Source organism: Trichoplax adhaerens, genomic scaffold, assembly GCF_000150275.1.
Source record: "Trichoplax adhaerens TRIADscaffold_3 genomic scaffold, whole genome shotgun sequence".
Classification (NCBI taxonomy): domain Eukaryota; kingdom Metazoa; phylum Placozoa; class Uniplacotomia; order Trichoplacea; family Trichoplacidae; genus Trichoplax; species Trichoplax adhaerens.
This window is the reverse complement of record NW_002060945.1, coordinates 5126907-5139929: the sequence shown is the minus strand read 5'-3', so window position 1 is coordinate 5139929 and position 13023 is coordinate 5126907. Positions and strand designations below refer to the sequence as shown.

The window sequence follows — 13023 nt, the reverse complement described above, 5'->3', positions numbered from 1 at the left end:
ATTATATTATGAATGCTTTAAAAAATTTAATTGTACATTAATTAAATAGAGCTAGTTATTATAAATTGATTTGACTCGTTGCTATTAATAATAGATCCCGGGTGGTAATCATTTTAGACGAACTTCATCATCTTAATTCATTGGACAGCGTCATTAGTAGTGGAATCTTTTCCCAACCTCAGTGGTAAGATGATCGCTTAATATATGTATATATATAAATACTCGCAACATATAGATATCCAATATTTATATACGTAGATTGTAAATACATGGTAACAAGGTATGCTCAAAATGGTTAGTTTAAAACTATTGTAATATTTTCACTAAACAGTATATAATTTCTTTGTCACGTTCAACGTATGTATAGTCCCTTTATTATTGGCACAATTAATCATAACAAAAGTTCCTATCTGAAAATTCACCAAAACTTCCGGTTAGCTCTATAATATGATTACATTAAATCTTATCGATCCTTCCAAAAGTAAACACAATCGCTCTGGCATTTTTCTACACATAAAATAAAAAAATACATAAATTCTGTTTTATTTTCGGTAAATTTCAATCAGATGGATATTACTATCAAACGATAAGCCACCAATTTCAACGCTATTAGAAAAATATTATGCTATTAGATCAGCAGAATTTAACCCAAAACCGAGGTAATTAAGTAATGTTTATAAATCTGTCTGTAATGACTAAAATTAATTAAAATCTCATTGTTTTGTAATATTTTGAAGCTCTACCAGGCTATCAATGTACTAAGCTTACTATTGCATAATTTTATAATCGTAGGAATGACGCTATACCATCTGTCTGTAAAGTATTTGATAAATTGCCAAAGATGTGGTCAATAATTAATGAATCTATACTTAAATTTGGTTCCTCCCAGTTAATGCTAGGTACTATATGTAAAGCAAATTATGCAATAACTCTGGTATTTACCTAATTGCCATAAAACAGCTTTGCAACAAGATAACGTAATATACGATCAATAAGTCAATTCCTTGAACCACGTATCAAGGAACGATATCTGCACTATCACAAACACTTTTGCTCTACTAGCAGACTACACAAAGACTTAAACGCCTCGTATTTTACGTTAAACATTAAGTTGGACAATTCTTCTTTATTTCACGATATACTGTATTTATATACTATTCCTCAATAGTTCATGAGTCATAGTTAATACAATTAACATTAGAATCATTTACTGAATTAGATATTAATTATAGCTACTGCTCCCTTAATGCAGACAACAGTATTTACGAACATAGACATATAATGACTAATACAGTCTAGTCAGATTACGATATGTCCTATCACGGAACATTTCCATGATAATTTACAGTCTACCATAAGTAAATTACAATCACAATGATTCGAACTGTAAGCAGATGATTTGCATTCCCTATTATAACTATTAATTTCAGTATGTGTATAAGTGTCACTGTCATAAAAAGTCAGTGCTATATTAAAATACAGTATATCCAAATTAGAAGTTAACTAAATAAGGATAGTCTAACAGAATTATCCTAACATAGATATTTCTACTGTAATACAGTATTAAACACTGTAACACTAATAAAGACTGAAATCATTTCTAACTCTCATGAAAGTTCGGTATTACTGAATACTAACTCATGTTACAACGATTAGGTCCAAAGTTATTCATGTCTTGTCCTTCTGACTATCAAAAGTCAGAAATATGGTTTACTGATTTATGGAATTATTCCATTGCTCCATATGTAATGGAACTTGTTCGCTGGAAATTGGAAGTTAGCTTAAGTTGCTTAAGATCTTAAATTATATTTTCATAGCTTAATTTCAAAATCATGATAAAGTTGCACCTTTCAATTTTTTGGCTTAGAAGTATTACCAGTAAATGAAGTAACTTTTGCTTTTTGCTAAATAATATGCTTTTACTCCCGGAATATTAATTTAGAATGCACCCGAAGCAAGTCTAGCAGATTGGAAATCTCCATTACAAACTATATTGAATACTGGTAATTATCCATGGCAAAATAATATTAATCAAGCTAAAGCCAATCTGAGAGATATTACTCCTCACGATATCCAACGTGAGCCAATTCCAATCAAAAATGTTAGCGGTAATGCGTCATTTAGTTATCACTTAGTAATTCTATATATACTGAAATTATTGTCAATTGTTGCAACACTCATTTTATATTAACCAGTTTTTAATGACTGCAGTATGTTCTACCTCTAAAATAACGCCATATACGTATATCTCTATTTAGATACCGAAAAATCTAACACGAATAATTCAGAACAGGATCTAGTGCGTTATAAATGAGTATTATTAATAACAAATTTAAAATCAAATTTATTATGGCCATGTGCGATATTAACCGAGTGTACAGTAATCTACATAAGATATAAACTTTAATTCATTTACATTACTCTGTAGATGGCTCTATTGAAAAGGGTTATGGAAATTAATAGCCCATATGCCTCTAGTGATGAACTGCCACTTGAGTCGAATATTTAAATTGGGTTTGATCAAATCTGAAGTTAGTTTAAGTACCGTTGTTGATTAAATGATCAATTTATATCCTAAAGAGATTTAAATTCATTGATACCGTAAACCTTTCCGCTTTTATGTTATTTATAATCGGCTCGAGTTATCGAACAAATTTAATCTTTAAACTTTATACGAATATGATTTATATTATATAAGTATATATTCCTAGTTGAATATTTAAAAGGAAAACTATCCTGCTATGGTATTGATATGATCAATTATAATTATATTAGATGTAATGATGCTTACTAGAAATTTTAATGTACTTTCCGATAGTCACTTGAATTTCATATTCTCTCTCTATACAGCAGACACCCTACTGTATATGTAAATATAAAAGTAGCAGCATACGTAATTAATAATGAACTTCATCTTATTGACAATTAATCCAACAAATTAAATCTGACAGTTAATATGCTAAAAGCCAGTATTTTGTAACTTATAAATGTTCAATTGTATAGATCTATTCTATGGCCAATATGTTAACTAATCTATCTATGCAAACATATAATCCTATATACATTCACTTTGTAGCCTTTCTATAATACATATATATTACTGTATTACACTCAAACGTTGTTTCAGCTTCGAAATTTGCACGATGATAGTCTAATGCTATTGTAAAAGTTTTTACATCATTGAATTTTGGAAAATTAATATCGCTTTCAATTCTGTAAATGGATCCTTTCAGCTTTGTCTTGATAAGTAGTCGTGTTGATTAATATTTACTGCACTCGTATGCCTTTAAACATCCGGATACGAGTATAAATATCGTATATCCTAGTGCAAAAACCATGTAACATGTGTTATTGATTTAAAATATTATGTGACTTGTAATAATGCAAGATCTGTAGCGGATGTTATTAGGCTGCATATACACTTATGTGAAGTTTTATTAATATCAGATTATCTTTATTGTAGAAAAATAAATTATAAAATCAGAACTATTTTGTGTAATCAGATCTTTTATAGAGTTAAGGTATCTTGGAAGTAATTTTGATTAGCGAAGGCGATCATCAATAGAAGAGCTCAATTCCTCAATACGAAACATTAAAAAAAATCTGTTATATTACTATAACGTAATTTAACTAGAATGTAATCTTGCTCTATTACTATTTACTAGCAAAATTTCTATTCAAATAAACGGAAACATAATCTGCAAAAAGCAATACTGTACATTAGAAGAAAAATTTACTGCTAGATTATCTTAAGATATATACGCTTCCTAAATAAGTACGAATGCTGAATCAAGTCCATAGAATAAATAAATTAGTGTGGAGAGTAAAGATTTACAGTACTGTATATAGCAGTGTACTGCATTAGGGGACAAACATATGACTTTTCCTCTTATGTTATCTATAACTGGTTTAAAAATGGTATTGAGGATACACAGTATTTATTTTGAGTATCCAGGAATGTAGCGTAACAGCATGATACTCAGCTAGCAACAAATTTTTGTTCAATTTGGTACGTTATCAGCCTAAGCATAAGAAAAATTTGATGTAGTTTATATAATTGTAATGGGAGCTTAACTATTCTACGAGTTCCGTGAAAAATACTGATATTACAGCGTATTAAATTACTCTTGATTATAAGGAAAAATTAAAATAAGATTATAATCAATAATAAGTGTCAGTAAACGTTGGCTGTTTTATCAGTTTACGACAAACTTATCAGGATAACGCTATGTAACAACTGGCCATGGGTATTTTAAACTACCTAAAACTTGATTTGTACTGTAAGATCGTTTTCACTGCAGCTAATTCATTAAATTTAGAACCTTTGATGAAGATATAAAGTACTGTGTGATTAAGATATGAATATATAAGTGCACCATTATCTCGGGGTTCTAAGTAAGAGTATAAGGTAAAGTTGATAAAAAAAATACCAAACATCAAGCAATCGTATCAGAAAGCAAATTATGCCTAAGCTATTTTTCAAATCATAGTAAGAGTTGACCATTTTTACTTAGTCCTTCATAAATCCTTTGAGCACCCACATACAAACGAATTTAAAAAATTACAGCTTATTAATAACTGACAAATGATATCAGATATTTCCTGTGCACTCATAAATTGTAGTATACAATATTGGCGGTAAAAATGACCAGCGGCCTGCAAAGAATAGGCTAAAATTTGCGATAATTAGTTACAACTAGTCATCGTATTATTTTCGTCTACTTAAAATTGTAGATTACTTAGTAGGCCAGGTAAGCATAAATAGAATAAATCAATCTTATATTAGGTTTCGTAAAATGAGCTTTCATGTACCAGAGGCATAATTTAGAAATAGTTTTCTTCTGTGGCAAGTTAATTTCTCCATAGGATTATTAAAGACATGAAAAACTTAAATTCATTCTATAATAGCGTAAAGGAAACAATAATATTAAATGAACTAGTAGTGGTAAATAGGCACTGATATACATAGGTAAATTGGATGAGAAGATCAAAGGCAAATTTGATGGGCCAGTAATAGTGAAAGAACATACGTTAACAATTTCATCAGTGTAGATAATAACTGATTATTATCTGCTAAAATATGCTACAAGTGTATCGTCACAATTAATAGTAAAATTGAAGTTCGTAATTTGTCAGCATTAAAATAATACAAGTAAATCTAAAGCCATTAAGCAACCTAATTTAAACAATTGATTCTAGTTTAGGCGGAGACAAATCCATAACTTTACATATCCATCCAGCAATATCTACTACTTCAGCTTCCCATTTCTGGATGAATGGCTTTTTCTGCAGTATCGAATAATAAGTAAAGCAATGAGACCCAGAAGAAATGAAATCGTACTACTTGTTTGTAATCTATAGTTAAACTCACAGATAGTTCATATAAATCTGGTCTTTCTTTAGGATCTTTTTGGAGGCTGTCCCAAATAATAACGGATTAGATAAAACATCGCATAAAGTATTTAAATACGATCATAATATATACGCACCAACAATCAACAAATTCTTGAAACTCCTTAGAGAAGACACCTCCTGATGGAAGTCTTGGAGGCGGCTATCATAAATTCGAGATTTTTTCAAGATTTGAGCACAAAGGAATATATTGGAATTTTTGTTATTCTTGACTGTAACACACTATATGCGTATAATATCTATCCGAGCAAAGGTTACCTGATTGACGATATAATCTAACAGTTCAAAGATGGCCATTGGCTTTGGAGCATCATCACCAGATACCGCTCTCCCAGGCGGTGCAACAGATGCTGGACTAAATCTGTTTATAGTAACGCATTAAAGGCAATTTTAGAATAGTGTGCAGAAATTTTAGGTTCCTTGGAACTCTTATTCTGAAAATAAGCATGTTATACGAACTCATCGTTTGCAATTTCTTGATTTAAACTTTCGTTGTCGGGTGGAGGAATGGGATAACGGCCAATAGCCATCTCCACTAATGACATACCGAAACTCCAGATATCGGAATGTACTGTGTATTGTGACCCAGTTAAACGTTCAGGCTGATAAAAGAGGTGAGACAAAATCAAAATGACTAATAGAACTAACATATCAAAAAAATCAATGTAGTATACATACAGACATATATGATCGTGTGCCGACAAAAGAATTCGCCATTGAGTCAATAAGTTGCCCACTCACACCGAAATCGCACATCTTTATCTCACCTCTTGAGTTGACTAAAATATTGGATGGCTTCACATCTGTAATATTAAAGTAAATTGATAAAATTGTAGTTGTAAAATGTAGTCAAAAATTACGAATTTAGGACATCTGACTGACGTTTTCGTGCTTATGATATCTAATATGGTCACTTGGCTAAGTTTCAAGACCAATATTAACTAGTACAAGCAATCAAATGTACCTCTATGCATTATTTTATGTTTCTCTCTTAAGTACGTGAGACCTTTAATGACCTTTATTTAGACAAGCAAGAATAGTTATTATAATTAAAATCAAAACCCTAGATGGGATAGCATAGATAACTTCATGGACAATGAACATCTTATTTTTCAGTAAATTCATACTTACAGCAATCGCGATTTTTCCTAAAATTGGTTCAGGTATCCTCCTAGCTTTTTTCATAACTTTATCAAGAGATCCTGCATCCTAAATTAGATAGTATACGTAATCATTACCACTTCATTGGTGTTACTTTCATACTGACCTACTCCTGGTAGTCATTTAATCTTATTATCTTTATGCTAACAAGAAAATTCGGACGTTGCTAATTTGCAATACAGCTGCACGAAACAGTGAATGACAGAATTAATGACGATCAATAGTAGATACCGCTTTCGTATTCAGCTGATACAATGAATACGTAATGCAGTAGATATCAAGGGAAAATTTATGAAATTATCAGTTTTAAAAAATATTTGAGAATTTTTAAAATCGTAAAATAAAGATAATAAGTGGGCATTGAGAAGCCGTTGTAGTATTTAAGGATACTATTACGTTGTAGGTTTATAATCGGCACGAAGCAAAGACACGAAAAGGTAAGTAATATCTATACACAAACGTACTACCGGTTAATACGATCTCTAGCATCAAGCATTTATTTAATGCTACCAGAATCTTATATTAATATTTAATATAGTGCAATTCAAGCGAAGAAAAACGTGGTTTATCAACAAAGATTTTAAACTTACGGTATCAAAACTGTTGTATAAATTAATTACAAGTATTCTCTCGTGCAGATGTAAATAATACTATATAACAGATCAAAAACTTTAGACCATAAGATAAGTATAATCCAAGCTATAGAAATAATTTACCGTACCTTAATATTCAAATAAAGGTGTCAAGATAATTTTATGAAAATGATTTTAGATAACAGCGACATAATTATTTTATGGTATAGTAGTGTATATCGTCCTTACCATATGTTCCATGCAAATAGAGATCTCTCCGTCGCTGTAAAAGGCACCATAAAATCCCACAATGTATGGGGAATTGCATTCGTGCAAGATTTTTAATTCGCGAATTATTTGATTTCTTACTGCGGCTTTTATTTCCAGATGGATTAACTGTATGATAAAGAATAATGTTGTCTATAAGTATATCAACGATAATGTTGAAGTATCCGATAAGTTCATTAATACAAAAGTGCTTTTATTTAAGTAATTGGATTACAGGGAGCCACTGAAAAATCTCTGTTTAATTGATTTACTAGCGAAAGTAAAGGGAAATATAGCATCGAGACAACATTCCCTTTACTCTACAAGAAACTGATTTAATGGAATTGACACGCGCATAATCTTTACGTATACTTAGCTACCGTTCTACGGCAGATAGCAGATACCTCCCTAGAAAACTTACATGGGATAATCATTATTGCATGTTAATAGCATTGAATAAAAGATTTTGTTACGTAGTTATGTACTACTGAGTTCAAAAGCAATCAATTATAGAAGCAAATACATACGTCTACTGTCAGAGGCTATGATTGGACAAAGTTAGTGAATCAATTTTGTTTAAAATAATTTGGATAACATTTGTTGCAATAAAAAGTAAGCAGTTTCAATTTTCACTGGTTACGCTTCCCTGATATCAAAAAAATCTGCTTGTCAAGAATGTAGATTACCACGAAGTAGCAAAACACTAAAATTGAGAGGCATAATGTTCTAATAAACTATGAATAGAAACCTTGACTGTCTGCCAATAATGAAAAATCAACGATCATCTTGTATCATACTGGATGATAATACGTGAAAGTATCTAACGTGCAGAGTAAATAATTAATTATTGTACCCTGAGATGGAATTCAGTATGACCGAGAATGGTAATTTGAATAGGAATTGAATATTTGTAAGTCCGAATGAATGCATGTAATTATTGCTGCTACATATTAAAAACCTACTTTTAATAGTTTATTTTAAGTAATTAATTTACGATTGCTATGAAGTTCATTTAGATTAAGTAAGCCATATCTGTAGGCAACTATTACTGCATATAAATTATGACTAGTACATCAAATTCTACCATAGTTTGCGTTATCCCTACTAATAATTCTTCCTTTACAGAATTTGAAGTTACAGTAGCTTCTTAGTGAATTACTGCATTATCATTCAGTTAACTTTAGTATTGCATACCTACATTCAATAAAACCTCATTTTTTACTCGCTACAAAACTTTTGTAGGTGATAACTAGGCTTTATTCTTGTAATTTGAATAATGATCTTGTTTTATGACTCTGATGTGAAAGTGTACAGTAGATTAGGATATTATTGGTGAGATGATGTAATGTAATTGTACAAATGAATAGCAGATTTTTGGGCACGACAAAATATAGCACGTCAGATTATCGTTTACGACCTTTTCTACATTTCGTAACGTCTACTTTCTAAGAAGCAGACGTTGAAAAATTATCATCTATCGCAACAATTACAGAATTTCGCGTAAGATCACAACATATGAATGAAGAAACAAATATAATTAATGATACACAAAAGTAAGTTTACTTATGTGACCTGGTGTTAAATAGCATTGCTACCTTTACAACGGAAATACAAGTAAATTAATTACTGTACTGTACCGTAAAATATTCATTCGATGTACACATTAGTGACAAACGTTATAACCAGGTGCAAAAACTGTGCAAGATTGACATCATGTCTACATTATACGTTATGTCAACTATAACGAAAATACAGGGTATCCCCGACCATGGAGATAGGTTGGCAAAGAATTCAGATACTAATACTAAAAAATTAAGCAAAAAGAGGATTATACAGTTTATACATACAAACTTTGATCTATTCAATTAGAATGGCATAATTTTCTGTGCATGGACTGTTCGGGGATAAAACGTTAGAATGTATTTAAATAGAATAGTAACAGTAGGGACAGGCTATTACCAAACAAGGGATAGAACGGCCATTCATCAACCCTTGATTTCTACATACCAAGTCACTGTTACAGTGGTGCTTCATACTGTATCACTGTATAGTAGAAACACCCGATGTGGTCTTTCAACGTGTATTGCATTACACTGTACACGTATTAGATAGTAATGACAAAATAAAAGTTAACTTATCCCTCGATTACCGGTCTTTTGGCTTATCAAACATAGTTGCAGTACACCTTTTCATACTGCAATCATACTCAAGGCTTAGTATTTTCGTGTATCGAAACGTTAAGCTACTACTATTAACTACTAGCCTTACACGCATACATCTGGAGATCTTATCCGTTCAAGTCCTACATACTGTATACAGTGTAGAGTCTGGATTATATAATTATATACAGTATATAATCAGTCTACGCATTTATGTTGGTTGTTGGTATTACAGCACTATTTTACGATGATGTTTAGGGATTTGGATCATTTTTATTTACAGTTAAAAATCTATCTGTATGCGTACAACAAAGTGACGTTTTGTATTGGTTGAATTATGTAAATTTGCTGTACTTTCTCGGAATGGATAAATATCAACAGACAGTACACTATGCGTGTAAATCGACGAAAGTGTTGAAATTCTAAGTTGTGATGATAAAGAATAAAGATAGAAACATAACGCTAATATGTTGATACGTACAGCACGAGTGCTCTCATATCGTCTCAGTCCTTGGCTAATCACATTCAAAAATATACAGTTGTCCGAACGATACGAAGACGAATACGACTACAGTAGCTACCCCCAATCGTGTATATAGACGGGATACTAAATCCCATTTGACTTGAATTATATTCTAAAGTCCGATAGCAGAAACTAAAGTATTATCAGGTGTACGACTGCATGTATACAGTATTTGTCAAGAATTGGTTGAGACATTCACAATCGTATCCACAAAAAATCATTGATGATAAAATTACAGTAAATACAAGCTCACCGGTTAGCGTACTTTGTCAGAGACGGAACTGGTGTATAAAAACTGGAACAACATTGTGCAATGTTTATGTCGCACAACAAATATCTTGCTATGAAAGTTTTGTAGTAAAATTTTTGTCGTAACTCGTAACGTACTACATTAGGCTTTCAAACTTTAAATTGATTAGGTATAGACAATATTTTCGGTAGGAAATAGTGCAGTTTTGTATATACAGTACAGTATACCCGTAATCCCGTATACACTCAAAGCCTAATATGTTGTACACCAGGATAATATTTTTTGACTGTAGTATGCTAAGCTGGTGTTCACTGGCATTCAAAGGTGCGAATTAGTAAAGATAATTTATGTACGATGAAACTGTACGTTTGATAGTACTGTATGTACGACATTTATCTTCTGTATACTAAACGTCCATACGTGTAAAATTTTGATCGAAATCGCTACTCTTTGGTTAATAATTTTAAGGCATAAGTTACAGTAATTGGCGTCTTTGGGTTTGATTGTATAAATTATACTGTATTATACAAATTTTCGTTATCCTAGTACCTGGAGTAGTTGATTGAAATAAAAATCATATTCGTAGGGGTCTATGCAGAAGATTTTAAGTTATTAATATTATACTGTACTGTACTTTACTGTATTAAGTTTACCGTGGACTACTGGAACACCACGTTAAACGATATCTTGATTAAGGATATGTACAGTACAGTAATATAATCTCAAGTCCAGTAAAGTATACGATGACAGTCGTAAATTAATTAGTCATTGCGCAAGCGAGTATGTATCGTTTGATCGAAAATTTTTAAAATTGAATACGCTATCATAGCTGCTCATTTTTTTACGACTCTATCGGTAATACCTTCCTTGCCATAATCAATCCACTAGGAGTATGTCTAACTTTGGTAACAACACCGCCATTACCAGCTCCTAGCTCACAAAGCGTTTCGAAGTCTTCACCATTTAGTTCCTTAACTCGACTCTTTTGATGCAAGAAAGCTTCCAACCTTCGCCGCTGCTGATCATCAAGGTCTAATCCATCCAATTTTTTGGTTAAATTTATTACTTCATTAACAGGTACGGCACTAGCAGGGAATAAAACAATATTAGATAAAATCAAAAGAGATCAAAAGTATCATTTAAGTGCGTATCATCATGGCCTAAGCTTAAATCAATTATAATTATCACTATTCGCATCAAGTTGAAAATTGATTGGCAAGTGTTGAGTACTTTAGAACTATCTCACACAGTGACTATCATACCTTATATCAAACTATTATAGACATCAATATTACTGTACATTATATTAATGGGTTCAATAAATCGATAAGGTCTCCAAATCCAACTTTGCGTTGTTTTATTTACATTGAAGCTTACGCGTACAAAGCTATGACCCAAAATGAACAGACTACATTGACAGGACAGTACTGAATTTAGCTCAAGTATTGAAATATCATGTAGAAACCGCGATTACAATATCCTTAAAAGAAATTAAATATACTATAGCAGTAATGAAAACTTTAGCTTTAGAACAGGATGTCAAAGATTTGATCGTTTTTATTAGATACAATCTTACTTGCTGGGCGATGGATCGGGAGACTCCGGTTGGGGTAACTGTTGAAGTTTTAAATTCAGCTTGTTCTTAGATTTTGACATCACGGAACAAGGATAACAAAGTATTATGTAGGCAATATACAAATAAACGCTAGATTCTGCAACAATTTTGCAGATTAGATTATAAATTCGTTGTTAATGCGTTGTTAAATTAGTGTGAGCTATAAGGCTTCTGCAGCTACAGACTGCTTTAGCAGAAAACAAATTTTTCTCTTTCCTCGATACACAATAATCAACCTTCAAACTGCTTCAGACTCATAAGAGTTAAGACCATGTTCAGACTATTGTACAGTGTACAGTACTTAGGTCTACTGTACAGTACACTGTACTGTACGTGCACTTACAGTACAGTAATGTGTTGTTGAAGGTTTTTGCTAGCTGCGTTATACTGTACTGTATTGTACTGTACAGTAAGTACTGGTTATACTGTACAGTACAGTATGCGGTAAGTCGGAAACTCATGGGCTTCATCCTGGGCACAGTAATAAAAAGTACTGTACAGTACAGTATGTACTGTACAGTGTACAGTACGGTAGATACTGTATTTTGATTACAGTACAGTGTACAGTTCTCAGTAGTCAGTCAGATTCAGTACCCTGACCTCAGCCCCAAATAGCCACATTGCAAGATCTGTAACTGTTGCACACAGAAATCGCAAACTACAGTACAGTACAGTACTGTACTGTAGAGTAGTTTTAAGACACAAAGCAGCGCGGAGTCTGATCACAGCCAACCAGTTACCGTACTGTGCTGTCAGTATCGATCGACCGTATCGTTCAGCCCACAAAAGCAACAAGTAAATGTTAATCATGGCCACAAGTGCTAGAAAAAAGGTACAGTATAGTACTACCGTGTCTTCAGGTTATTTCTCGATGGAATTCGATTAGCATCTGTATGATTTTTGTGAGCGCAAATTTTACAGCATAATAGTTAGCTATCGTATTAATAAAGTCATCTTTGTATTTTTCTACTGTACTGTACAGTACACTACATCTGCGATAATACCGACACTTCATTCGGTGATCAGCAAATGATTTCATACATTGAAATTAATATTGGTAGGTA

The 13023-nt window shown here is 32.0% G+C and overlaps 2 protein-coding genes across 2 annotated transcripts; one reads left to right on the top strand and one right to left on the bottom strand.

The window, feature by feature from the left end:
* Window positions 1-269: 269 nt before the first annotated feature.
* On the top strand, window positions 270-2509 carry TRIADDRAFT_54590 (uncharacterized protein; the record flags this gene model as incomplete). The annotated part of the gene is made up of 7 exons (XM_002111012.1): window positions 270-280; window positions 567-659; window positions 793-899; window positions 1657-1775; window positions 1943-2108; window positions 2259-2299; window positions 2429-2509. 7 exons carry the CDS (start codon window positions 270-272, stop codon window positions 2507-2509), a joined length of 618 nt encoding a protein of 205 aa, XP_002111048.1.
* A 2672-nt stretch (window positions 2510-5181) lies between these two features.
* Window positions 5182-12000, bottom strand: TRIADDRAFT_54589 (uncharacterized protein; the record flags this gene model as incomplete). The annotated part of the gene is made up of 11 exons (XM_002110472.1): window positions 5182-5286; window positions 5372-5417; window positions 5490-5554; window positions 5671-5773; window positions 5872-6014; window positions 6091-6215; window positions 6377-6428; window positions 6544-6621; window positions 7395-7541; window positions 11207-11429; window positions 11921-12000. 11 exons carry the CDS (start codon window positions 11998-12000, stop codon window positions 5182-5184), a joined length of 1167 nt encoding a protein of 388 aa, XP_002110508.1.
* Window positions 12001-13023: the final 1023 nt, after the last annotated feature.